The sequence below is a fragment of the Anopheles bellator genome, chromosome 2 (assembly GCF_943735745.2).
Source record: "Anopheles bellator chromosome 2, idAnoBellAS_SP24_06.2, whole genome shotgun sequence".
Taxonomy (NCBI): domain Eukaryota; kingdom Metazoa; phylum Arthropoda; class Insecta; order Diptera; family Culicidae; genus Anopheles; species Anopheles bellator.
Genome location: NC_071286.1, coordinates 19,886,065 through 19,913,547, shown reverse-complemented (window position 1 = coordinate 19,913,547; position 27,483 = coordinate 19,886,065). Strand labels below are relative to the sequence as shown.

The 27,483-nt window shown below is 50.1% G+C and overlaps 3 protein-coding genes across 7 annotated transcripts in view; 2 read left to right on the top strand and 1 right to left on the bottom strand.

The window, feature by feature from the left end:
• The window catches only part of LOC131211714 (1-phosphatidylinositol 4,5-bisphosphate phosphodiesterase), a 29,276-nt gene extending 7,232 nt beyond the window's left edge, over positions 1-22,044 (top strand). The window contains exons 1-12 of one of the 5 annotated variants that reach the window (XR_009156911.1): positions 3,853-4,038; positions 8,665-8,872; positions 8,991-9,050; positions 10,365-10,502; positions 13,649-13,728; positions 15,857-15,933; positions 15,996-16,155; positions 16,225-16,391; positions 16,470-18,733; positions 18,811-18,900; positions 19,462-19,960; positions 20,373-22,044. Coding sequence is in view for 2 of the 5 variants with exons in the window: in XM_058205297.1 (XP_058061280.1) it covers positions 8,702-8,872; positions 8,991-9,050; positions 10,365-10,502; positions 13,649-13,728; positions 15,857-15,933; positions 15,996-16,155; positions 16,225-16,391; positions 16,470-18,733; positions 18,811-18,900; positions 20,373-20,441 (3,276 nt within the window). In the remaining 3 variants the exon portion in view is untranslated. Of the gene's footprint in view, positions 1-3,852; positions 4,039-8,664; positions 8,873-8,990; positions 9,051-10,364; positions 10,503-11,914; positions 11,995-13,648; positions 13,729-15,856; positions 15,934-15,995; positions 16,156-16,224; positions 16,392-16,469; positions 18,734-18,810; positions 18,901-19,461; positions 19,961-20,372 lie in introns of those variants that run through there. The other 4 variants (XR_009156910.1, XR_009156912.1, XM_058205297.1 and 1 more) reach the window with 4 other exon arrangements.
• Positions 22,045-23,136: 1,092 nt separating this feature from the next.
• LOC131211715 (large ribosomal subunit protein bL33m) lies at positions 23,137-24,047 on the bottom strand. The gene is made up of 3 exons (XM_058205299.1): positions 23,924-24,047; positions 23,728-23,831; positions 23,137-23,661 (listed from the first exon to the last, which is right to left on the bottom strand). The coding sequence occupies exons 1-3, from the start codon at positions 23,962-23,964 to the stop codon at positions 23,609-23,611; spliced, it is 198 nt and encodes a 65-aa protein (XP_058061282.1). The 5' UTR covers positions 23,965-24,047; the 3' UTR covers positions 23,137-23,608.
• Positions 24,048-24,385: 338 nt separating this feature from the next.
• Positions 24,386-26,996, top strand: LOC131209548 (bifunctional lysine-specific demethylase and histidyl-hydroxylase NO66). The gene is made up of 2 exons (XM_058202637.1): positions 24,386-24,690; positions 24,753-26,996. Exons 1-2 carry the CDS (start codon positions 24,472-24,474, stop codon positions 26,826-26,828), a joined length of 2,295 nt encoding a protein of 764 aa, XP_058058620.1. The 5' UTR covers positions 24,386-24,471; the 3' UTR covers positions 26,829-26,996.
• Positions 26,997-27,483: the final 487 nt, after the last annotated feature.

Genomic DNA, 27,483 nt, shown 5'->3' with positions numbered 1-27,483 from the left:
CCGCCCTTCTGGTTGTCCTTTGGAGTGCTCAAAATACATAATCGACGAGTACGCTGCCGCTCAGATAGCACACTATTAGTGCGGTAACAGTAACATGGTGGCCTTGGATGGCCAGGTTCTCTATCCAATAAGGTAATGTCCAATCATCGTACATTTGATGTCCAATGTGCTCGCTAGGATTCACCGGCTAGGGGTTCACCGAATCAGGCCCATTACGGTGGAATATAAATAAATCGACCAGCGCTGCCCTTTCAGACAGATAATCAAGAGACAACTACTGGGCAGCAGTTGGGAGGTGTTTGGCCGTCGTTTGCCTGTAGCGACACTTCCGGTTGTAGGAGGATGCGGTATAATAAATCGTACCATTAGCAACGTACAAGAAAAAGGTTAAAATTGAACAAAAACACTACGTGGCTAATCGCTTCCGATCCGTCCGCACTTCATTCAGCGCATAGATCGCCGATCGGGGCCCAGTCGGGGAACGGAAAACAGCTTGATGTATTGGGACTGCTCTTAACATTCCTGAGCCGCCAGTGTAGTTGTAGTTGCTCCGTTAGGATTCCTAGGAACCGAAAAAAACACACACATCAATCTGACCAGATCGTCGGTATCTCGCAAAACTCGGCCCCAAACTGTCGGCCGGGACTGCCGAGGGAAAATCAAAGCTAGAGGTAGGTTTGGGAAAATAAACAATTGCCAAACAGGAAGCGAAGAAAATAAATTGCCCGCGAGATGCTCGTTCCGCGTTCCGCGTTCCGCGTGGCGCGTTGGGCCCACAGTGCTGGCCATTCTCATCGCATCCGCGGGTTTTGTGAGGCAAAACCCGCGGATGCCAAATATTTGGAGCATTCACAACACCAACTAAAACACGCAACGGGTGCACCGATTGCATCGGGATGCACTGTAGCATTGCGGCCTGGGTAACTGCATCTGTTTTGCAACGATGGCCCCAGCGGTGGATGGTTATTTCGATGATCAATAATGACGGCAGCAGAGGCGGCAACGGTAGGTGTTGATCGTGATGTTGTTGATGCCGTAATGGGGTGTAGCATAAATAAATCATCTCGAACATTCCACTGGGGCAGTGCGCGGGATTGGCCGGTAGCAGCGAGGCGGGCGCGAGTCTAGGAAAGATGGATTTTTTAAAGAAAGATGTGTTGAATGACACGGTCTGGGTTTGGGACGGTCGCGGTGCCCCTATTGCGGGCGCAAGTTTCCAGCTCGGTTCACGATCACGATCATCTTGCTGGTCCGTAACTACGACCTTCAGCTATGTCATGAGAACTGACGCTGACTCGAGTGTAATAACCATTTATTTGCTCAAAACTAAAAAATAAATACACAAATATATACTAGGGTGTTCAATAAGTTCGTATGGTCGGTAACAGAGAGCGCTGCTACGAGCCTAATTTTTTTTATATACTCTTCATATAAGTATGTGAAGTTTCAATTCAATCGGTCACATAATTCTTTTTTACAAGCCATTTGGTATCGACATGTCACCGTATTTTTTACAATGGAAAAAATCAGGTATCGTGGAGTAATTGAATTTTTATTTTTGGAAGGTTTAAAAGCAAAGGCAATTTTTGAACGAATGTTGAAAGTGTATAAGGACTCTTCGCCTTTAATTTAAAAAGGGGGTTTCTGTGTTTTAACGTGGTCGTACTAGCCTTCAAGACGATCCACGTCAAAAACGCCAGCACCGGAAATCGTAGAAAAAAACCAGGATACCATATTGGAAAGTCATGGAGTCACTGAAAGAGATTTTGTATATGCCCTAGCCATTTCATTGAGCAGTATAACCAATATTTTGACTGAAGTATTGGGTTTCAGAAAGCTGTTTGCGCATTCGCTAAAAACGCATTCGAATGGATTGACAACATTTAAAGCGTTTTCGAAATGATGAAGTGGAATTTTTGCATTGAATCTTCACTATGGATGAGACTTCGGTCTATAACCATGATCTTGAATCAAAACATGGGACTAAGGAGTGGTGTGAACCTTTTTCTTCGGTTTCGAAACGAGTTCGTCCAGAAATTGGCTAAAAAGATGTTAGCATCAGTTTTGATTAATGCGAATGAAATTTTGTTAGCGGATTGCTTGCAAACTGGTAAACCAATAAATTTTGATTATTGTTCTAACATTCTAGATCTACTGAAAATGAAAATTCGTGAAAACGACGCGGTTTAAAGAAGAAAAACATCCTCTTTCATCAGGGCAATGACAAGAGCATTTTGAAAATGGCAAAAATCCATTAATTAAAGTTCGAATTGTTAGAGTATCCGCTGTATTTACCAGATTTGTCCCCTAGTGACTTCTGTCTGTTTTCAGACCTAAAACATATTGTGGAAAGCGTTTTTCATCAAATGCTAACGTAATAACAGCTGTGGAATCTAGAAGCTCTTCCAAATTATCACTTCAGGGATGGAATTTATAAATTCGATTCTCCTAGGAACAAGTCTATTGATGTTCAGGAAGGTTTCAAGGAAGATCAGGAGTGCGTTCAGGATCAGGACCGTCATTGCGTTTATCAACGCACATTTGGCACAACCCCTTGCCATAATCAAGCTACCAGCGGTCCATTGTAAATGGCCACTCGTTTACACAGGAACCGGCAACCTACAGACCATTTGTTGGCTTGCATTTTCCATTACATTGTTGGTTCACATCGCGCCTAAATTTGTACAGAAAGTGACAAGAAAAACCCAGGGAAAGTAATTTAATCACCAACACGTTGCTGCCAGTTTTAGCCACGCCAAAAGGCGACAACCTGTACCGAAGGGAGGTTAAACTTCGCAAGGCAGCCCAACCATTTGTGCATCCTTTCTGCCGTGCTGCCGAACACTTTGGCAAGACCGTTTTTCCCTTCTTCGTTGTAGCCAAGCAGCCAGCCAACCAACCAACCGACGACGCCACGTGCTTATGCTTCTTGTCGGCACCGGCAACGGCACCGTTTCCGGAACGGTCGTCAGGAAAAATCGATACCGAACCCAAGGCGAAACTTACGCCAGCACTCACGGCTTTTCCCGGACCGCGGAGCAACATTGTCCACCGTGTGTCGCGTAAGTGGCGTCGTTGTTCGGTGTCGCTGCTGGCTGGGCCGTCGCTCACGTGTTCCCGGCCCTTTGCTGCCATCCAGCCAGCCAGCACTTACTTCTCACGGGGCGCACCGGCCTTGTCGGTGTCTGTGGCTTCGGTGACAGCAAGTCAAATCATTATGTTACTGTGCCACTGGTTTTAAAATATGTACCAGCTCCCCGGCAGTGGGCCCTCGTGGAATGTAGAGAAATGTTTCCGAGTGAATCGGAACGGCTGGCGAAGAAAACGCTACTTCCTCCGTCCGTCCTACACCGTGGCCGACGGTCGAATGGGCAAGAGAGCACACGTAACACCGGAACAGACCACGCATGGCCCTTGCAGGGTTTCGCTAATCGAAACTTTCGCGACCCGGTGTGCCACGGTGGAAACCTTTTCGTGGCCCTCCCGTGGCTCCACCAACCACCGCCCGGTACAGGATTAACCTTTTAATCAGTACCCAGGGGGGAAACCCTCGAAACGAACCGACGGGCAAAGAACAACAACGGCAAAAACCGCGGAAAGCCCATAAGGTTGTGCAACCTTTGCTTGTTCTCTCTGCACACACAGGAGACGATCGTTGCACAAATGTTGCACTGGACCCACCCACCCGATTCGGGCCCGATTCCCATAAGTACTTAAGTTAACGGAGCTGTGCCTCCCACGGGGACGCAGGAAGCCGTCCAAAGGGACCCATAAACTACGCGGCTTCGGACGCTCGGTGGCTCACAAAACCACCGGTCGCCGGCTGTTCGGCCGGCAGACGGTTCCCGGACGTTCGTGCAAAAAGTGTGCCGCTGGCGCGCGTGTGTGTGCTTTGGGTGAAAGTGGCAAGGAGCTACACCACTCCAACGAATCCTGCAAAACACTGAACGAAGAGGAGCATCAACCGCGAGCTACATCGAAGTGGTTTGAAGGACCGCGAAAGGAAGCGATCTTGAGTGCGGCGAACGTTCTCGCGCAGTGAGTTTTGCTCTGCAGATGCAGTTGTTTCTGGCGTACCTTGCCATTGCCCTAGTGCTAGCGCTACTCTACCGTTGGTGCACCGGAATGCGGGAACAGACCGGGCGCAAGAGGTACCCCATTGGATTGGTATTAGTTTGGGAGTTTGAACCCCGAAGGTTGCGAACCTGGATTCGCGTGGCCACCCCCGTGCGATTCAGGTCAAGCAGTGTGTCAGTGTGTGTTTGTGTGCATCATAATTTAAACTGTCCATTTTAAACGTCCTCGGGAACAAGTAATCGAAAGATTCAGCACAAACCACTAAGTAGGCTCTAGGCTGGTGCGTTGAGTATTGCAACATCAAGTGTCCTGCCGACAGAGCGTGACGTACGTTACCATAGTGATGGCCATAAAAAGCGATGTTGAACCATTTAATTGGTCAATCATTGGCTCCCAGTAGCAGTCGTCGAGGGGTCGAAGTCGCGAAGAAAATAGCATCTCGGTCAATAAATAGTGACGCTCTAGCGAGTGAGCAGCATGTTTTGTTAAGTTCCTGCAAGATGTGTGTTCACCTAACGACATTGCGTCGTGAGGATTTTTCGAAATATTTTTTGAAGTTAGTTGTGGAGTATAATAAATGGCTACACGTGAAGGAGAGTAACTAAAACTCGAGTTCAACGATCAGCCTGATTTGGTCGATCGGGGAAAATATTAGGTAGTCTATAAAGAAATCCATTATTTTCTCGATAGATTTCTTTAGTGATTATCTCGTGAAGTATTGATGATACATTTCAAGTTTATGGTCGTATTAAAGCTGACACTGAAAACTCTAAAAAAATATGCTTCCACTGGTTTTTGTTTGTTCCATTCGTTTGTGAGTTACAGGGTGTTAACTATGGAAGTCAACAACGAGAAAGTTCGGTACATTTTACAGTTTTTCTTTGAAAAAAAGGCGAAAACTCAAGCTAGGCCACTGAACAGATTTTGCATGATGTTTATGGTGCCGATACTGTAACAACTAGTAATGTGCAATTTTGGTTTCATCGATTCCGTTGTGGTATTTTTTTTGTTAAAGACGCATCTCGCACAGGCCGATCTGTCATCGAAAATGTTGATAAAATCACAGAAATAATCAAAGTTGATCGGCATGTTACTAATCAGAGTATTAACCAGGAGCTAAAGATTAACCATCAAACAGTTTTAAGTCTTTTGCGCAAAGCTGGATTCACATAGATGCTCAATGATTGAATGCCACACCAATTAATATAGAGAACTTCAGATCTCTACTGTCTACAACTGCACCGTTCGAAGCTAATAATTGACCAGAATCGACCAGAACGGCCAAAATCGACCAGTAGAAAAGGTATTTCACGTCTTTAGTGACTCGCCAGAATGTCCGGGAGCTTGGTTGGGAAGTGTTAATGCATCGACCGACCTTATTTTACAGTCCAGACCTTGCATCAAGCGAATGACACCGTTTTACGCATCACAAAAATTTCCTGAATGATGATAAATTGGTATCAAGAAAGGATTGTGAAAAAACCCACCGAGTGGCTTTAACCTGCATCAAAGACTCCCTTCACCGCGCCTTCGTTCACCACATCATTACCGATTTTCCATCTGGAAACTTTGCTGACCGTGTGCTATGAAAATGACCCTAAACGCTCATTATTAATGTATCTTCAAAACAAACAAATCGTTCACAAGGGAATTCAACTGAAAAAGGTGGGGGATTGGTTTTTCACTTCGGCCCTTCCTTCGGAGGGTCTCTTAATCAGTCCGAATGTCCAAAAGCCCTCCCGCTAAACAAAACGGTTCGTTGTTTGTCGCATGTTTATAACTCACAAATGGTACTGAGCCAACCTATGGTCTGATGACCGCAAAAAAATCGCTTCATACGAGCTTTTCCCATTAAACCATGTTCGGAAGGAACCTGTTCGCCAGACCACGCGTGATAGGATCGACATGAAGCCACCAAACACGATAGTGTGTTGATGATGATGAGAAGGCGGGCGGTGTTAACAGGGCTGTGCGGTTTGCCACTCCGGTACCACTATAACCTGCCTAAACACGACCTTTCACTCTCTCGCTCTCTCGGAGCACGACTTCGTTCGGCTTGTATCGTCGGTCCACCGTGTCCTGCCGGTGTCCAGCTAAAATCTATTTCCGTACCACGGGACCGGCAGGGCGAGGGAAAATTATGCTCCTGGCTCCTAGTTGCTGCTGCTGGCGCCAGTGACCAGGACCGAGCCGTTGTGGAATCGTTTTAACTTGAATCAACCGATTCCGGGGTGTGCAATTGCTGGCGTTCCCGTCGGGTCGTACCGTCCCGGGATGGTGCTATAAATTTTGATTAGTTCTCGGTGATTTTCTCTCGGAACACACATGCCGTTGAAGAAGTGGCCCGATCAAACCGCTCTACACCAAGGTGCGAGGTGGTGCGTCACTTGGCTGATGTTCGCTTCTTCAAACGGATCCCAAATCGGTGCGATTGAAATGTTAACATCGATCAGCTTTGATCCGTTTGATTTCGTGTCTTCCGGTCCGGTCTGAGCCAACCACCAAGCGCGCGCTCGTCAACACGTTGTTGATGTGTTATCCTTAGCTCATCTCCTGCACCGTCTCAAGAGGCCAGCGCCGCACTCGGAAAGACCGAAGGTGCTCTTCGGTCCTACGATGTTTAATCTCGGCAGCAACCCCGGAGACGCCACGGCCACTGCTGATATGACAGTCTGCTCGATGTTGGCTGTTGTTTCGCCGTCGTTTTGTCTCCGTCTTCAACGTCGGGTGTGAAATGATGTAAATAATCTAATCGAACTCTTGCGTGGCGACCAACTCGGCAACGAAGCCACCGGTTGCCGGTTGGGGCACCGTTTCCGATTGGAGGGCAGCACCGTACCGTGCCGACGACGACGACGGAGCCGTCGACGTTCCATCTGTTGTCAGCGTGGAAACCGGAAACGGAAACAAGGAATTTAGAAGCATCCGGTTCGGTTGTCTAACTTTGACGCGCAAAACCATCCTGGCGGTGCTGGTGGAGGTCCTGGAACCAACCTCCTACGCCCGACCGACCCTGACTGATAAGTGTTAATATGGAGAGTCTATTTTTAGACAAATGAGTCTGTGTAGATGCCCCTCGTTGTGATCGGTCCTTTTTCGGCCAACGGATACGGGCCGGGTCGGGCACCCCACCGATGTCCTACTTACAGACTCCCGGTTGCTGGCGAAAAAGAAGAGCACCAGCGAGCTCAGCAAATATCACGCTTTGCCGTGGGGTACGGGAAGTCCTTACTTTGAAGTCTTCGTTGGCCTCGAACGAACGGGACGGGACGGTGGAGCATCGACCTAATGGCATTACAGATTGCGAATAATTGATGACACCCGCAACGTTCCACTTTCTCTCGCTCTCGCTCGTTCCCTGTCGCAGCACACAGTCGAAGTGTAAAATAAAGTGGTACAGATTATGGCACAACGGACACCCTGGTCCTGCCCAACCAGAGGCCTTGCGTTGCGGCCTCCAACACAGGAAAGAGGCCGTTTTCCAGCTGACTAGTCAATGTTGGCTTCTGTGGCCCGGCATCATATGGAGATTTGGCGCACTTTTATCCTTAAACCACCGCAAACAATGAGAGTTTCGTTTGGGACATGAATTGGGAAGGAGCGCATCTACTTTGGGCTGCCTTACTAATTGTTTAAAAATACTAAATGTAGCTGGAATCGGAACCTCAGCTCACTTAATTGAATTCTCATTGGTGTAGAGCGAGAAAATCATTAAGACACCAATCGGTCGCGGAGTGCCACAAATTGCTCATTAAATCGGTTCACCCGACTCAACCGAGCCTTGTTGGCGTTAATCTCCGTAAAGCCTTCCTTCGCTGGCTCCGTCATCTTACCCTATGTTCGTGTGCACCTATGGTCCAGATATGGTCCGCTATCCACCGCTCTACTCGGCGAGGCTCTAATCAATCAGCGTCAACATCTGCCACGTCGGGGTGCCCGGGAACCTGTTTCGGAAGATGTTTTGTCCAAAATGGGGAGCAAAAAAAACGGCCAAGTACTGCACCCAAGTGCTGCACTTTCTGCGGCACCGAGACACGTCCCCCCTCCCACGAACACACGTACACGTCGGTAATGAGCGCTGTGTGTGTCCACTGTCGCACTAATCGACCCGCGCGGTGGCATGTGCCACGAATGGCGCCCGAGGTGGCGTGGCACGAGTGGGGTGGCACTTAATTTAATAAATGTTGTTTGATTTATTTAATTATCTACCATCAGCAGCAGCACCAAACACCAGGCCGGGTGCGTGTGGCAGTGGAGGCCGCACGGATCGATTCCGCCGGAGCCAAACCGGAGCAGGACCGGAATCTGTCCTGTGTCCGTACGTGTGGCGCCACCATTAAATGAGAGCTGAGGGTGTTTTATGGTCTTGCCATCTCCGTGGGGCTTCTTGTTTGGCGAATAAAAATTCTGCCCGGCGACGGCCGTCACCTGGCCAAGGGGGGAAAAATTAAATTATCGCCCCCATTTGTTGGTGGGCCCATCGCAGTTGGTGGGCCGCTTTTTAAATCAGAAGCTGTTGGTGCCTGCGAAAGTAGCAAATTAGTGTCACTCCTTCTAATGTTCGACACCGCACGACGTGTTTTGCAGATAAACCTGGGCTGAGTCGGCACGCTGCTCCCGCGCGATGACGAAGAAGTTCGAGTTCAACTGGCAGATTCCGGTCCCGGAGCCGCTGCTGACGGGCTGCGTGTTCGACCGGTGGACGGAGGAGAAAGACAACAATGAGCTGGAGCCAAACTGCATGTTCAAGGTGGACGAGTACGGGTTTTTCATCTACTGGAAAAGCGAAGGACGGGTGAGTGTCCGGCACGGTCTCTATCATTATCCTTCCGCAGTGCGATCGCCTACTCCGATTCATCTCTTTTTTTCTCCCCACTCTCTGTCTCTTTCGCAACTCTTTTGCCAACTGACAGGAAGGTGACGTTATTGAATTATGTCAAGTCAGCGATATCAGAGCGGGCGGAATGCCGAAGGTAAGTGCCGCCCAATGCAGCCGAAGCAGAAACAGAAGTATCGGTAACAACACTCGACGACGATACCACGACTGGTCGTGCTTTAGCAGAGTGCAGGATGTCGCTACCAACCGACAAAAAGCAATTGTGTGTGCCGCTTGGAAGAGAAAAAAAGCTTTTTACTCACAAAAAGGATGTTCCTCCTTCTTACGATCGCATCCTTCCGTTGCAGTCGCAGGGAAAATGTTGCAATTGAAGGAATAATTACATTGCGCGCGCGTCCTTTTGAGGTGCGACTCCGCCAACTCTTGTCGCCAGTCGCCAATGGTGAAAAAAAACCATATTTTGTTCTGTCGGCAACGTCTGGGAAATGAGTTTCTATTCGTTCCATTTTTCTTGCCATAACAATGATAGTACGTTTCGCACTTTTGTAGATGCGACTTCGCATATTGACACTGCGAAAATGCACCAGCAAATGGGATCATCGATTACTTGGATCACCACGCAACGCACCACCGACGATGGGTAAAAGCACGGAAAGTGTTGACCGATAGAATATTAATCGTGTCGCTTTATCTGGCACCTCGGTAACGTCGAACGGTCCGGAGGATAAATAATGCGCATCAGCGATAGCTGCGGGAAAAGTGACATCACGGCTGTCTGTGGCTTTGTATGTGATTACTTTTTTTGAGGGCCATAAAATTGATGGCCGAGAATCATAAATGATAAGGTTTTGTTTTTTTGTCCGCTCACTTGCGTCACGCCACGCGGCATGCAATTGAATTTGAAGTCCTTGCTCAGTTATCCGGATACCCCATTATTGCGACGGAAAACACTCCTCACAGTTTCTGCTGTTGCTGTGTGCGTTTATGGTCCGGTGTTATCTGCTGGGAAATTTAGCGTTTGTCTGGAGTCACTCTTCCAGTTGCCACTTTCCACACAAAATCATAGATCAGTGCACCAAATGACACTGTCCACGGATCGTCATCGAACCAGGTTAGAACCTTTTCTACCGCGTTCGGCCTTGAGCCTCGTGTTCATTCTGCAGTCTTAATTGGTCTAAACGAGTCCGTAGTTACTCCAACGATAGTTTTCTTCAGAGCTGGGACTTGGAGACATTAATTCTGTACTGTTCTGCATACTTTAACCAACGATTGACGCCCGAGGCGCCCTAGATCCTGTGCCCGGAAGAACACGGTCAAAGTATTGACGCTGATGTTACCGCTACTGCTGCTGAGACTCGTCCGTGACCGGCTCGATTGTGTCACTCTAATCGTTTGTTTATCTTGCTTCTTACACACTGCTCCGTGGCCGACGACGACGACGACGACGCAGGACATGAAGCTGTACAATCAGCTGTGCAACAAGCACGGCGAGAACGTGGAAGAGAAATCGCTGACCATCTGCTCGGGCACGGATTACATCAACATCAACTACCAGCATGTCGTCTGCCCGGATGCGGCAACAGCGAAGGTAAGCCGGAATGGGGAAGCTCATCGGTTGCTTGGCCCGGTTTTAGGTTTTTTTCCAGAACTCTCCCATTTACCAGCCCGGGGTCCAGCTGGGTTTATAGTTTCGCGTTGACAATCTGCCAACCGTACCGCCGTAAGCTCTAGACGCCACCGAAGGCCCTGTCCTGTAAGCTGGGGAATCCAGCAGACGGCCCCTAGGACCTGTTGCTGCCGTTCGAACGGTCCCACTGCGCCGGGCTACGGTGCACGCCACAATTAAGGTCTCGTGTTGCGTCTGATGACGACGGTGTCCAGTGGCCCCCTGAAGACGATGGGCGCCACAGCCTGATCGAATGGACATTAATTAGACGCTAATTTACGCCGTGAAAGCCGAACACCGAAGGTTAAACTCGATGCCTTCGGTTCATTAGTGACACACCCGGCTCCAGCTCTGGCAAGACCGACGAGACGGCTCCATCAGGTGCATCGGATTCTTCGGGTCATATGCACATCGGGCGATTTCCTGGAAGATGATGCCGTGCCCTGCCCGGTCCCAGTGAGAACGTTGATCAACACGATGGCACGCTTTCATGCGGGACACACACGGCCAAGTGGCGATTAGGCTACGCCCCGTTGAACGGTGAACCGCCGCAAGTCAAGCGTTGACGTGCGGGAGAATCCTTTCGCGTGGCCTTTCCTTTCGCCCGATGATAACATTGTTCATAACATCACCAGCAGCAGCCCGTCATCGTGGGGCCATCACATCGTTACGGTTCGCTCTTATTAATACCCACTGGCAGATGATTTGCCCAGTCAAACGAACGCGCCGAGTCTTCCGAGCGAGCGAAGCAACCAGCAGAAGCACGCACTCACGCGACCCCGTGTGCGGCAGGGTCCTTCAACCGTTCATCCCCGACCCTTTGGATGGCTTTACGAATGTTGCCAATAGTCAACTGTCAACTGGCTGGTCCTGGCTGGCATCTTTCTTCCGGCTGCGGCCCCGGGAGCTCACGGAGCTACGGATTACGTGGCGCGTCCGAACCGATGAGAATCATCGAATCGGATGGCGTTGAGTGACGGAAGCCACCGAAGAAGGATATCTTTGTCGCGCGACTTCCAAGACGTGCTAATTCGCAAAGTGTCACTATTTTGGCGAAAGCATTCCATTCGCTTCCGATTCCATTGCTCATGGCGAACTTGGCACATTGAACGAACCCCTCTGACTCTGGCTAGCAGTTGCATCTTGACATGCCGAGGGTCGCGTCTGAAAGATTGAAAAGCATTTTGTGGAGCTCAATATTCTGGATGGATAAAGAGCCGCCATTTTCATTCGCCTTCGACCATTTTCAGTTAATTTGCTACCCTCCGGGTTTGATCTCCGATCTCTGCCAGCATCTCCTAAACACTGTACCATTCGGTCTTTTCTCCGCGCAGATCTGGGTCGATGGTTTACGTAAAATCACACACAACGGCAAGGCCAACAATTTCTGCCCAATGACCGCCCTCAAGAAGCAGTAAGTTCTGGTCCGATGTACATCGAACCATATTCCTTTTTTATACTTTTCGCTTTCGGAATTACCCACAATGGTGATGGTTCTCGTGATTTCTTGCATGGTTCACCGGTGTCGTGGTTGCATGGCTTAACCTTACGTTGGCATGGCATGTTCACCGTTAACATAAAAACAAAAAAACACCTAACCCTAATGTAAATCCATCATTCTGCCGCTTCAAATGCGATTGGCACCGTCTGCCATCGTACCATCGTTTTAATCGATTTTCAGGAAATAAGGGCAATTCCAAAGGACACACCGCCATTCCAGCACGGTCCGCGCTTATCTAACGCTTCCGAAGCCGCTATCGAAAATGATTAGCTCGCACCCGGTTGCCACCTTCCACCTTTATCGGGGCAATAATGGGAGGAAATTAAAAGGCCACTAAAAGGAATCAATTAATCAACCGTCTAATCGGAAGTTGTCTTTGGCTCCGTCCCACCCCGCACGGGTGACCGCATAGTTTATGTGGTGGACAAATTCAAATGGCTGGCCACTCCCGTGGCCCCTGGGAACAATGGGATCGCAAATTGTCACACACCAACAACGACGACGACGGCGACGATGGCTTGTCAACTGATCGATTGAACGACTCGACTGCGACACACAGCGTCACGGGTTACCGGAAGGACATAGTGTAAATTAAATTGTTCCGCTCTTCCGCCAGGGCCGAGGCGTTTCTGTTTGCTTTAACCTTCCCCCGGCAGGCCAGGGGGTGGCTTTAAAAATGTTTAATTTATGATAATTTCTCACGAGAACGGGACGAGAAACAATCAGCCCCATCGGGCCCGCAGGCCGTAAATTGTCGTATAATAGTATACCTTCGACACAACGGCGGAAAAGTGGTCAGACAAAAAAAAGCACCACCGATGATGATGATGATAATGATGGGACGATGAAGATGCCAGCAGGTGGCTTTATTTAATATTCATATGGGAATGTCAAGAGCGCCGAAGTGGCCCTCCTAGTGGCTGGCTATAAAGTTGGCCTCTGAAACGTTCGGTTACAGTGCGCTATGTTGTCTCTGTGTGCTGGTGCCATAGAACGATAAACTATCCATTGTTTCGAGCGTGTCACACTGTCATACACCTAGGCAGAGTGCCGCTGCCGTCGTAGCGCAGTCCCGAGCCTTCCGTAGCAGCAGTTCAATTTCTCAAACATTTCTCTTCAAAATTAACCAATTTGTTTCCACCGGAACAGCAATTAGTCCTGCTGGCGGGCCGTACGATAAACCAACTCGCCCTGCCCTCTGCGTGCAAGCCGCACGCCAAACGGGGTGGCTCGTTTCATTCACGTTGTAATAAAGTTTGCAGCCAAATGGAACCGAACGACCGAGGGAACGGCAGTTCCGGTGCTGACCGAGGCAGCCCATTGCAAGGATGCCCCAATTTTGCTGGGCACAGGACGTCGTTGTTCCCGTTATCCGTTTCATTTCCCACAGGCCTTGACCTGTTTTGCGGGACAGAAAAGATAGGTGACGCAAGACCTTTACAGGACTAATTTTTATTTAAGCAGAGTCGACAAATTGTAACGAACGGACGAGTTGCACAATTCATTTGCCCTGTACATTTATTTCGCCTCAATACTTCCATCACTTTCTGTTGAATGCAACCGAAAGCTGTGGCAGCAAGGACTTCGCGATATTACCCACAACAGCAAGATAAACAACGTGTGTCCCCGCACGAATCTGATGAAACAGTAAGTTCTTAATCCTGCCCTTTTTTGTAGCATTGGTTCTATCATCTACGACGAGCGCTAGATAACATCCGGTTTGTTTTGTAAGAACAGTGTCCAGTATTGTTGCGTTTGTAATATTCTGCACATTTGAACAAACGCAAATCAACCTTAGGAGTAGTGGAGGACACCGAAAGCGACACAGCAACGATCCGCTCTAAGGCCGCTAAATCGAGTAACAAGCGTGTTGCAAATGGAGCATGATTGACTCGTAGGCGAGGGCCCCCACACCATCAATCAGTTTCAGTCACATTATGCGCCCGCGGGGCTAACTAGCAGTGCACCGTGCGCATCGGCACACGTGCCCGTCGTGCCCATGCCATCTCGGGGTGACATACATTTACTGACCACAACGCAACGAGTCTAGTCGGGTGTATGTGTCGCACACTTAATTGAATTTACACCTTCTTACCGACGGAACGCGAACCGTTCGACGCCAGCGACGCCGGGACGGGTCCGTTTTGCGGAACACGAGTGCAGAACTGCAAAATTCAATTATCCTTCAACTGGCTGCCGTTCACTCCCTTTCCCTCTCTCTCTCTCTCTCTGTTCGGTGGCAGAAGAAGCTGAGCATGGTACTCAAACAATCTGCTGTCTGCCTCTTCTCTTCCGGGTCAGTCGAACACCAACGACCATGCGCCTCCATCAAGACCTTCATCCTGACCAATTTCATCGCCCCGCGATCGATCTGAACCCGCATCCTCTCGATGATGGGGCGCGTTGCCTAATTTGTCGCTTAAAGTGACGGAATTTACCGATTGATGTCACGCAACGCAGAAAGGTTTAATTGAGAAGTTGATTTAAAACACAAAACGGCTTTCGTGCCACGAGCGAACCTCGCCTCGAATTAGGAACAAAACAAAACTAGTCAACGTACGCCCCGCCACGAAGGGGCGGACAATCGAGGGCCACCTTCTCTCGGCACGCAGCTCGGTTTGCCGCGAGGCAGCTTTAAAACTCAATGCCACTCAATTATGTCCGCTACCGGCACACACATCCGCACACACACACCCGAGCACGTGCTCGGAGCGCCACGGGCCACGGGCAAGCGGCACGACAGATTTACATATGATAATTTATTTATTTTTGTTTCTTTTTCACTTGTTCACGTTCTCGCAACTTCATTGCCACCGCAAAGTGAAAATTGATCGCCTGCGCGTAAAGTATGGGGTTGGCGGGGCGGCGTACTGAACAAACCGCTTGCTGTCATGAGTAATTCCGTAATTCAATCTCGATCACGCGAACGCCATTTTAACCGCCGGTGGTTGTACCGCCGCCACAACCCGTTGAGGATCGGATTTAATCGGGAAGGGATCGTGGAGTTTAACTTTTTGATCAATTTTTCCCTTAGCTTTAATATTTTACCGTACTGCACGCCACTAGCTGATCTCGCAGTTTCACGTCGTATGCTCGTATGGTTATGGCAAAATGATTGCTGGTGAAGAATTGAAAAATACCATATGTAGACCACGTAGACAATAACCTAACTCCTGAACGAAAAGTTAGATAGGTTCAACATTGTTCTGTGTTTTCTGTAATCGACTTGTGAGCCCATGGAAAAATCAGGTGAAAATGTTCCTATGAAAAATCTGTTTCATAGTTGGACATCTGCTATTCCTCGGTATAAGTCTCCGCTAACCACCCCAATTTAATATCTATTCGTAGAGATTATAAATTTTAAAAAAAATTAAAATATTGATGAACCATAGAACGTTGGCTCTAAAGCTATTATGGAAATCGTTGTACGTTCGTTGTACGAATAACTTTAGCGCAGTTTTGTTTGTCAACTTAACCACTTAATATTAGCTTTTAAAAATTGGTTTTGCACTGTTCACTCATTCTCCGTCATGGACAGTGAGCTCTCTTTATGTGTATAGATGCCTGATTGTTATTATGTGTATTCATTTTATCCACGCAGTAGGTATTTAATCCATTTGTAATATAAGCTTGCATGTTATTCTCTTGTGTAATTGATATCCGCACCATTTTTTACACGTACCATTTGCATGTTGAATCGCTTTCATTTGTCGATTAACGTCCCCTAAAGCATCAGATGCTACAGACTTTCTGATTCACTTGCACTTTCGTTCAGTTGGATGCGGCTCGGCTTTCTCGTTGATCCTCGAGGAAAGGTGCCGGTAAAGGTGGTTGCCCGAACATTCGCGTCTGGTAAGCTGTGCCCAGTGCATACCAACTGCTCATACTCTGATGCTCCCCTTTTCGACCGCCAGGTAAAACGGAAAAATTGGTCTATCAAATCCTGTCCGACTTGGGGTTGCCCAGTGGCAAGAATGATGCGATCGAAAAGGCTGACTTTACGTTCGAGAAGTTCTACGAGCTGTACCACAAGATCTGTCCCCGTAACGACATCGAGGAGCTTTTCCGCTCGATGTAAGTATCAAAGACTGGATGTGCTGACAGGCCCAACCTCACCGTGGCATCGCTTCGCTAAACTTTCAGAACGCAGGGAAAGGCGAACTCCATCAACTTGGACCAGTTTATCACCTTCCTGAACGAAAAGCAGCGCGATCCGCGGCTGAACGAGATCCTGTACCCGCTGTACGACGAGAAGCGTGCCCTGGAAATCATCACCATGTACGAGCAGAACGATGAAGCCCGGGAAGCGAGTAAGTTTCGGTGTCGTTTGCTGAGTTTCAGCGGGCTCTAAACAAATCTACTGTGGTCTTTTGGCGCCGCCCCCCCAGAAACCCTCACCAAAGATGGACTGATCCGGTATCTCATGTCGGACGAGAATGCGCCGGTCTTTCTCGATCGGCTCGACATCTACATGGACATGGATCAGCCCCTGTCGCACTACTACATCAACTCGTCCCACAACACGTACCTGTCCGGGCGGCAGTTCGGTGGCAAGAGCTCGGTCGAGATGTACCGCCAGACGTTGCTGGCCGGCTGCCGGTGCGTGGAGCTCGACTGTTGGGACGGCAAAGGCGAGGACGAGGAACCGATCATCACGCACGGGATGGCGATGTGCACGGACATCCTGTTCAAGGACGTAATCTACGCACTGCGTGACACGGCGTTCGTTACGTCCGACTACCCGGTGATCCTGTCGTTCGAAAACCACTGCTGCAAGTCGCAGCAGTACAAGCTGGCCAAGTACTGCGACGAAATATTGGGCGATCTGCTGCTGAAGGAACCGATCCCGGACTACCCGCTCGATCCGGGGGCACCGTTGCCGCCACCGTCCTTCCTGAAGCGCAAGATTCTGATCAAGAACAAGCGGCTCAAGTCGGAGGTAGAGAAGAAGGAGCTGGAGCTGTTTCTGCAGGGCGAGTTCGTGATCGAGGACGAGGACAAGGAGGACGCCAGTGCCGTGGTCGATGTGAAGAAAATCGAAGAGCTTGCGGTGGGTGGCGGAGCGGGTGCGGCCGCCGTTGCACCGGTAGCGGCCGCGGCCGCTTCGCAGGATGGGGGCGAAGAAGCGCCCCCGATACAGTACACCGGTTCGACGACCAACGTGCACCCGTGGCTCTCGTCGATGGTAAACTACGCGCAGCCGGTCAAGTTCCAGTCGTTCGACTACGCGGACAAGAAGAACGTGCACCACAACATGTCGTCGTTTGCCGAGACGACCGGCATGAATCTGCTAAAGTCGCAGGCCATCGAGTTTGTCAACTACAACAAGCGCCAGATGTCGCGCATCTACCCGAAGGGCACGCGAGCCGACTCGTCCAACTACATGCCGCAGGTGTTCTGGAACGCCGGCTGCCAGATGGTGTCGCTCAACTTCCAAACCTCCGACCTGCCAATGCAGCTGAACCAGGGCAAGTTCGAGTACAACGGCAACTGCGGCTACCTGCTGAAGCCGGACTTTATGCGGCGTGCCGATCGTAGCTTCGACCCGTTCGCGGACGCCCCGGTAGACGGAGTGATTGCCGCTTCGTGCGCCGTACAGGTGATCGCCGGCCAGTTCCTGTCGGATAAGAAGGTCGGCACGTACGTCGAGGTGGACATGTACGGTCTGCCATCGGACACGGTGCGCAAAGAGTTCCGGACGCGCATGGTCCCGGCGAACGGACTGAACCCGGTGTACAACGAGGAACCGTTCCTGTTCCGCAAGGTGGTGTTGCCCGATCTGGCCGTACTGCGGTTCGGGGTGTACGACGAAAACGGCAAACTGCTCGGGCAGCGCATTCTGCCGCTCGATGGACTGCAGGGTGGCTACCGGCACATCTCGCTGCGCACGGAAGCCAACTTTCCGATGTCACTGCCCATGCTGTTCTGTAACATCGAGCTGAAAATCTACGTCCCGGACGGGTTTGAAGACTTCATGGATGCGCTGTCCGATCCGCGGGCGTTCATGGGCGCGGCGAAGGAACGGTCGGACAACATGCAAAAGCTGGGCATCGAAGAGACGGGGGGCGGCGGTGGCGGGGCAACCGAGGCGAAGAAAGTGGAAGTGACGGAACCACCGCTCGTGTTTGACCCAATCACTGTCGATTCGCTGCGCCAGGAGAAGGGCTTCCAGAAGACGGCCAAGAAACAGCAGAAGGAACTGGACGCGGTCAAGAAGAAGCACGCCAAGGAGCGGACCGGTGTTCAGAAGCAGCAGAATGGGGCCATCGAGCGGCTGATCAAAGGCAAGAGCAAGGACGAGATCAAAGCCGACCCGGCGGTACGCAAGCTGATCCAGGAACAGAACGCCCAGTGGACGGAGATGGCCGAGCGGCACAAGAAGGAAGAGTGGGACCTCCTGAAGCAGCAGCTCGCCGACCAGCAGGACATTCTGCGCAAGCTGATGGAAACGACGCAGGCCGGCCAGATGAAGCAGCTGGAGGCGAAACACGAGCGCGAGATCAAGGAGCTAAACAGCCGCCAGGCCAAGATTTCGGTCGAAACGTCCAAGGAGGTGGCCAACGACAAGACGCTCAAGACGAAGGGCGAAAAGGATCGGCGATTGCGCGAGAAGAAGCAAAACAACATCAAGCGATTTATGGACGAGAAAAAGGTAGGCCCCGGGCCGAGGTCAGGCCGGAACGCGCAAGTACGGCGAGTACTCAACTGTTCTGCTTGTTCGCCTTTCAGACTGCCACCATCAAGCAGAACCGAGAAAAGGAGAAGCTAAAGGTTACCCACGACAAGCAGCTGGAAGAGCTGGCCAACGACGTGCAAAAGGTATCTCCATCGGACCGCTGGGAGATCCTTACCATGGAAACCGTTGTGTAGTAGTGTCTGTGTTGTTGTATACGCGCGTACGCAACCATATATATATATGTGTGTTTGTGTGTGTCTGCCGCCATTTCGCTCAGCCCCCGATCACTTTACAGAAATCTTTTCTCTTTTGGCAAAATTGTTCCATCAAAGAAAGCATTGCAGCTCACGCTCTTGCTCCGGTGTCTCCTTCGTGCGGCGGTGCAGGCCTCCGATAAAGGCTCGATCGAAGCAGCATAGCAATTACTACTACTACTACTACTGCATGTGTGTAGGGTGTATGTTGTGTGTTAGCGAGCTCGAACAAGCTAGGGCTTCGCCAAAGAACGCTCCTCGAATAGTCCTATTGGTTAGTCCTTTTTTCATGTTTTTCTCTGTGAGACTTATGATTTTTCTTTTTCATTTTCTTTTCTGTTTTTCTTTTCTCGCTTGTTGGATCCCATTCTGTCGAACGATCGGAGTTTTAATTTTCTTTGTTTTTCTATATTTTAAATTTCTTTTCCCAACGTTCCTTTACCGACCTAGTTGACGGTTAGCGACGGTAGGCTTGTTAGTAGTGATAGTACCGCGGCGAATATTGGTACGGGTGACACCGAGCACTTGCTTGCAAAGTTCACCAGCACCAAACCCAACTCAACGATACCTTCTCCCGTGGAGCCCGAACCAGCATGGCAACTGGGGACGAATACGACGGGCGAACCTCATGGCGGGACGCTACCGGAAACGATCACTGCAGCATTCCAAACCAACCAAACTGCGACCGTAGTCTCACAGCCATTGCTACGGCAGCCCGCGGCTACCGGCGCTGCGGTCAACCGTACGAAGCGTGATAATGTGAAAAATAAGTGTCCTTGCATTTGCTCCTGAAACCCGGATGATGCGCCGAACTACAGCAATGCCATAGGAAAACAAGGGTGCCGCCGGGCGGTATGATCCCAGGGTAGCTTGCGACCATCCGGCGAGAGCAACCACGCGTGGTGGCTTGTATTGTTATGGTGAACCCAAAAAGTATTATTTAGTCAATGTAAGCTATTTTACGTTTTTTTACTGTTTCCTTCTTTTCCTTCATCGTTTTTTCTCACAACTTACACTGCTGCCAGAACTTCGTTTCATTATTTTTCAATTAAACGTACAGTCTCGTATTTTGATTAGTGTTCTATTATTTTGTGCTAGTGACGTGGGTTCGGAACACGATTATTTTAGGCATAACTAGGCCGATAAGTCGGCCTGACACCGTGGCGCCGTGTATTCAACGGACTTTGGGTACCGCGTTTTATTTCTCTAAAACTAAGCATTGAAATGACTGTGACATATCGTAACGATTGTGAACAAACTACTAACACGCATTTGTCGTTCTAAACCATCCTGTTGTAAACGAACAGTAACGATACCGATGGCTTAACTGATTGTGTTTTCTTATTGTTCCACCCTTGCAGCTCATCGAAATGTACAAAGTGGACGAGGAGGAATACAAGCTGGCCTCAAAGTATGAGTTTTTTGCCTAAGCACCGCACCGTTTGGCAAACCCATGTCATCGAAAGAACCGGACTCACGCGCCTCGGCATAAAACCGGGGAACCCTATCGAAGCTGGCTGGGAACAACGGCATCTCGGAAAATGAAAAAAAAACTAAGTTTCTTTTTTGTCATTAAATCACCTTTACGTACCGCGGATCGCCCGGCTGTGTGGTCTTAGAGGACAGTGAATGCGCGCGCAGAATGACGCAACGGAAGGTCATCGCTTTTGGGGACGTTTAGTTGGCTCATGGTTGGCGGATTGATTCAAAAACAACCTGCATTAAGCTGTTCAAACCACAGACAAAGCATTCTGGAAGTCGCGAAGGCGGGGCGCCCGGAATTTGGCTGGATCTCAAGCACGGTGCCAAAGTATCCCAGTCCGGAGCCTTAGTTGGAACATCCGGCTTTTGTTTCAATGCAATCCGGAGAACCAATGAGCACAGTAACTTCAAAAAGGTTAAGACAAACGCAATACGCAAATAATCACACACATCAGGAGAGTAGAGAATTATCAAAGTAAGATAGGCGACAAAAATAGGAGAACAGGAGCATTGGCGCTGGGTTGCCGAGCGGTCGTCAGAACTAGGGACGAGATGAAGGAAGAGCACTGACCAGAGAATGTGCGGGAACAATGTAAAACCGCTTGCGACCAATCTCGTGGTAAGATAGTAATTAGCAGATTAGGTAATGCACATACAGATTCTTCGGCATCATTTCGTAAGGTTATATGTTGTTGCGATCTTTGAAGATTTTGGGTTGGTGGCTGTTGGCGCTATTTATTGGTCTATTGAATAGTTTACTAAGGTTTGTTTGAACTTTGGCTTTCTTCCTCGACATTCTGTTACGTTAGCTAATCCTGTCAATTGAAACCGAGCATTGGTGGCACTTTTGTTGGTCGACGCAAAACAAAGATCGCGAATTAGTAAAGTTGTATAGGTGTAAGGATCATAATTTCTTTCCCGAAACGGGACAGACGCTTCTTTCACGTTTGTACCATATATGGGGCAGCTCTCCTCACTTGCACGCCGCTCTGAAGCACCAACATCAACCCAACATGAACATCGTGGGACGCGAATGAAGGTCCAAAAAAGCGAAGGGGAAACTGCACTAGTATTTAGCAACAACAGTCGGGAAAGATTTTGAAGCAAAACTCACGCAAAACGCGCACTGCATTCATACAAACATCTTAAATGTTACTCTATCGCATCGAACCAAATCAAAAACCGTATTCACCACTTGCCGTGATAGGCATAGTTTATTGAAACACTGTGCCCGAGCACTTTAGTTTCCGAACGTGGCTCCTTAACTCGTCGAACACACCGGAATCTACTGACTTTGTTTCCCTTTTTAGATGATCTTTTCTGTGGGCGTGGTTGTGGCCGGTCAGTACCGCGTTAAGGTAAAGAGGCGTTAGAGTTTAGAGAAATAATCTCCAAAAACAGTAGTTCAACTGTCTGTCCGCCCTTGCACCCGGCATGCACAGGCAAATGATCGTACGACGGTGATGTACCGCTGGGTCCTAATCGAATAAGCCACTACTCACAAAAAACAATCAAAAGGTAGCAAAAACACTAAGAACACTGTCAAACCACGCTACTGCGTAAGTGTAGAGCATATTTTATCGAAAGGAGAAGTTCGGTCCAGTGAAAAGGAGCGCTCGCCTTTTTGATGTTCACAATATTTCGATTTGATTGCGATTTGACAGTGTCCACAGGCGCGCGCAGTGCGGGGCGTTAGTTTTTATCACATTTTCGAGGATCGCATTTTCGTTGAAAAGTTTAGAGTAAATTGATACAACAGTAGCCCCAGCTGACCTACGTAGACCTTTTACTATTTATTAGTGTTCCTCTTAACACTCAAGCCACGGTGTGTATGTTATTTTTAAAATAAAACAAGAAACAGCAGTTCGTCGAACGCCCAGCGCCCGAAACGGACGCGCTGAGCTAATGAGAGTCATATTAGTGCCTATTTCGAGTCAATCACGTTCCACGCTTCCAACGCGCGCGGATGGTTCGATTGACTCGTTTCCGTGTCCTGCAACCTACAAGCCACAAACTGTAAAAAAAACCCTGAACCAGGGTGCTTAGGGTTCGGCCGATAGATTGCAGGATCACGCCCCTTGTTCATTCACAACACACTCTCCTACAATTGCACTCTGCTGTTTGTTCCGACTATCGTTTAGATGAAGACAATTAAACGAAACCAAGGATCGCGTAACAAAGGATCATAATCGATATAAATCTTAGAGCTCAGAGAAGTGGCCCGTGTGTCTGTCTTTCCGTTTGCGCCTTCGTTTCATCTGTCCATCTCAACGCAAGCAACGTCAACAATAACACACTCTAGTCGTTACGTTTAAGCCATGTTATTATGTATCGTAAGAAGTGGGCAATGAGGCAAATAGACAAATATTATCAACCATAGCCAAGAACAACAAACCCCTACTCACGGTACGGGCCGAAAATGAAACAACCATAAATAATGCAATATAATATCATTCCGAACTGAAAGTAAAACAAACGAACAAACAAAACTACAAAGCAAACCCGACCGAAATCGTACGCCTGTGAAAAGTGGCAAAAGCAGCGTAGCAAAGAAAGGCCATATAATGGTGTACAGGAGCAGTATCTGCGGGAAACTCCGAAGTTATGCATTATGACATGAAGTATTTTATTCTTTAGTCAAGCAAACAAACAAAAAATGATCAATAAAAACCCCAACGGAAAACAAATATCAAACAGTGTTGGCAACTCCGGTCAATCAGCTGTCGTTTCATTCTGTGTTCTCCTATGCGGATTCTGGCACCCAATAGCTGAACGGAAAACAATCATTCTCATGGCTCCAGCTCATAGTGAATAGTTTCACTCAAAGCCTCTTTTCAACTAACTCGTTCACGTTCGCACGGAACCGGAAGCAATTTGGCCGGGCAAAACGAACGACAATGCAGTAATTCTGGGATTTGGAACGAATGACGCGCCTCGGACGTAGGTACTTAAAACAGACGTTCAATACGAATGACGCTGCCACCGCTGGACGTGGCAAGAAATTGTATGTACCTGCAGATTTGTGTTTAAGTTATTTATTTAAACTAGGACTGGAAAGCCAACAATCAGCATCAACACCAAATGCGACGATGTCTAGCACGCCATGTCCCCCAATTCAGTTTAAGCTCCGCAACCGTTTACGCTCTCGATACAGGGAAGTTTTTTGAACTGTAAAACGAGGAAACGGGTGCGTTATGTACTTGGCTCCGTTTTGCATTCCTCGGACCAACTTACTGAACGGGTCGAAGCGCAACATTTCCACTTTTTCCGCCAAACGCTCCCGGATGGTGGTGAACTGGTGGCCACTAACAGCACTCTCCATCAGCACGAGGACATTCCTGAAGGAAACGAAAATCCACACCGCGTACCAGCGAAACGGGGATTAATGGTTTGCATGGGTTCAAGCAAGCCAGCTAAAGCTGCTACTTACTTGCTCTTGGCTTTCTTCAGCAGAAGATTGGTAAGGAACATGTTGTCGGGCTCCGAAGATCGGCTCACTTTCTTTGGCGAGCGGACAATTGGATTACGTGCGTGCAGTTTGTTTACAATCCCAACGATACAGGCAAAGTGACAGTTGCCTTGACGGTACTCCGATGGCCACGACCATTGGGCACACGCTCGTTGCACAACCATGATGCACTTGCGGTTGATGTGGTTTTAGTGCTCCTCCCGACAGTGTAACATCCCTCAGCCAGAACGATAGTGGCCGCACGTGCACAGAAATATGCAGCAAGACGGATCTTCGATTAGCGAAAATTAATTTTCATAGCTTCAAAATATGCGCGCGCTTTCGTGAGTGCCCAATTGGCACTCAGCGTAACGTCACAACAAACCACAAATCCATCATCCTCAGCAGGCGCAGAGAAACATACAGCAAGAAGCAGCACGAAGCGTGCCGTGAAACGCGTGCTAAAATCTGTTTCCGCTTTGCCTGTGTCACGTACCGTTCCTGTGTGTCCCCGTGTCCGTGTTTCCACGATGACGACGGTAGAAGCCCGCTCGCCGGTCGTCGTGATCGAAACGCCACTCGTGATTCCTAGGGCAACGCCCGAACCGGGCACCGGCAGCAGCAACAAGAAGGCACCGCAGAAACGCAAAAAACCGACCACTTCCTCCCCATCGGCGACACCGACGACGGTGGCCATCAACCGCGACGCTCAATCGTCACCGGCGGAAGTGAAAACAAACCCCAGCGTGGTAGGTGCCCGTTGTCTCGTATCTCGGCGTGGGTTTATTATTCCGCTTCCTTTCCTCTACAGAATGCCATCGCGGAAGAAGTAAACGGCGAACGAGCAGTGTCGGTGCCACCAGTACCGGTTCCGTTAGCCGGCACTGCCAGTACCGAGGGTGAGCAGGCGCCGGCTGCGAAAAAACAAAAGAAAAAACATACCCCCGAAGGCGCGGAACCTGCCGGTGACGGCAATGGCAAGACCAAACCCAAGAAACTCGCCAAACAGGTCCGGTTCCAGATTAAGCTGTACCCCCCGAAACAACCGGCGGCAACTCCGACCCCTACGGTCAGCGTAACGAAAAAGAAAAAGGCCAAGCAACAGCAACAAACAGCAGCGAACAGCAGTAAGACCACGGGACCACCACCACCATCATCGGAAGCGGACCCATCGGCCGCCCCGCCTGCTCCAACCATCCCGGTTAGTACGACCAAAAAACCTACAAAGCGGAATCGTTCCAAGGGTGGCGCGAAAGTCGCACCCGCGGGGACAAAAAATGGCACCGAGCCAGAATCGAACCGCTTCACGTTGCCTCCCTCGACCAGTTTCACGCCCCTCAAGCGGGTGTTGCACGTTAAGCAGGAACCAAAGACAGCGGTTGCGGCGGGTCGTCAGAACGATGCGATGGCCAGCGGAAGCGGAAGCAGTAGCGGCACCAAGCGTGCCCCGCACGGGCCGCTGATCACGGCCGAACTCGACAGTGTCACGATCGGGCGACAAACGTTCGCGTGGCTCATCGGGTCCATTACCGTCGAGGAGTTTATGATGGCCTACTGGGAGCGCAAACCGTTGCTGGTTAAGCGCAGCGATCCGGCCTACTACGCCGGCCTGCTGTCACGTGCCATGATCGATGAAATGCTGCGCACGAACAACATCGAATACACGAAAAACATCGACATTACGTCGTACACGGACGGGCAGCGGGAAACGCATAATCCGGAGGGGCGCGTGCTACCCCCCGACATGTGGCACTTCTACGGCGAGGGTTGCAGCGTGCGGATGCTCAACCCCCAGACCTACCTGCGCTCGATCTACGAGCTGAACGTGAAGCTGCAGGAGTACTTCCACTGCATGACCGGTGCCAACTTCTATCTGACGCCACCCAACAGCCAGGGCTTTGCGCCGCACTACGACGACATCGAAGCGTTCGTGCTGCAGATCGAGGGCCGCAAGCGCTGGCGCCTGTACCCGCCGCGCCGGCCGCAGGAAGTGCTGGCGCGCGTCTCATCGGACAACCTGGCCCAGGACGAGCTGGCCGCCCCGCTGCTGGACGTGGTGCTCGAGGCGGGCGATTTGCTGTACTTTCCGCGGGGCTGCATCCACCAGGCGGCCACCGTGTCGGGGACCCACTCGCTGCACGTGACGCTCAGCGTGTACCAGCGCAACAGCTGGGTCGACCTGTTCGAGCAAATGTTTCCGCTCGCGCTAAGTGCCGCGGCCGAGGAAGACCAGCAGCTGCGCGGGGGCCTTCCGCTCGACCTGCACCATCACTTCGGGATCGTGCACTCGGACGAGCTGAGCTTCGACCGGAGGCGACTGATCGTGCGCATCCGGGCCATGTTTGACCGGCTGTTTTCGGACGCCGCGATCGATGCGGCCGTCGATCAGCTGGCCAAGCGCTTCCAGCACGACGCCCTTCCGCCGATGGTCGACTACACCGAGTGGGACGACACGGTGTACGGCGGCGGCAACCACGAGTTCCGCCCGGACGGCACCGTGCGGTGTGTGCGACCGATCGAGGAACACTCGTCGGTGCGGCTGCTGCGGCGCAACATTCTGCGCCTGGTCAGCGAGGAGGACAAGCTGCGTATCTACTATCATACGGACAACTCGCGCGAGTACCACCAGTACGAGGCGAACTTTCTCGAGCTTGACCACGAGACGGCGCTCGGTGTCGAGCTGCTGATCAAGACGTACCCGTGCTACGTGCTCGTCAGCAGCCTACCGGTCGACGGAAGGCTCGAGTTTATCCGCAGTCTGTGGGAGAAGGGACTGATCGTGTGTCGGCGGCCGGTAGCGAACGATACGGACGCCGAGCGCAAAACCGCCGAGGCACAGGACGTGACCCCTGCAGCACTACCGGTGCCCAGTTCCAAGTCGCCGTAAATGGAGCAGGAAGACGCGTATTAGTCTAGAGAGATTTGCATTTCTGTGTGCATTGCACGGTAATATGGCCTGTGGCCGACGAGTGCTGAGTGGCCAAGCCAACGGGACATAGCCAACCTCCACAACCGCCAGGCCCAGTTCGGTTCGTCCCGGTTTTCGATTTCCTTTCCGGCCGTCATTTGTTGCAATTAAAGGGTGTGTTAAGAACCGTGAAAACAAGAGTCGTTTGTTTCATTCCTAATGACGAGAGGGCCAACCTCCGCCTGTTTATTCGTTCGTGGTCTTTTTCTTTTCTGTTGCAGCTACTAACCGTGTTAGCTTTCGGCATTTTCAGTTTATTGTAACAATGTTATCCGCGAGAAATTACTGGGGAAATGACGCAAATGGGAATAAGCTTGTTGATCAAATGATTTCCGATTGATTTTTTGAGCTACTTCCGAGTGGTGAGGATATTCACGGTGGAGGGGAATGTCGTGTGCATTTGCTGCGTTTTTAAACCAAACACCGGTCCACCATAAGGTAGATCTTTGGTATTGGAATTCCCGAATTTCGGATGATGAATGTGTTTCATGAGCTTGGTTTAAAAACACACTATTTTACATTTTTACTTCGAGTTAGTACGATCGATCTTCATGATCGTTCCTGTTTCCTTTGC

What these genes read in the sequence shown, in the direction of transcription:
- LOC131211715 (XM_058205299.1), bottom strand. Translation starts at nt 23,964, where the DNA reads ATGTTCCTTACCAATCTTCTGCTGAAGAAAGCCAAGAGCAA. An exon ending in CTGAAGAAAGCCAAGAGCAA is followed by an intron (nt 23,832 to 23,923) that starts GTAAGTAGCAGC and finishes CGTTTCCTTCAG; the next exon opens with GAATGTCCTCGTGCTGATGG. An exon ending in GTTGCGCTTCGACCCGTTCA is followed by an intron (nt 23,662 to 23,727) that starts GTAAGTTGGTCC and finishes CTCGTTTTACAG; the next exon opens with TTCAAAAAACTTCCCTGTAT.
- LOC131209548 (XM_058202637.1), top strand. Translation starts at nt 24,472, where the DNA reads ATGACGACGGTAGAAGCCCGCTCGCCGGTCGTCGTGATCGAAACGCCA. An exon ending in TGAAAACAAACCCCAGCGTG is followed by an intron (nt 24,691 to 24,752) that starts GTAGGTGCCCGT and finishes TTTCCTCTACAG; the next exon opens with AATGCCATCGCGGAAGAAGT.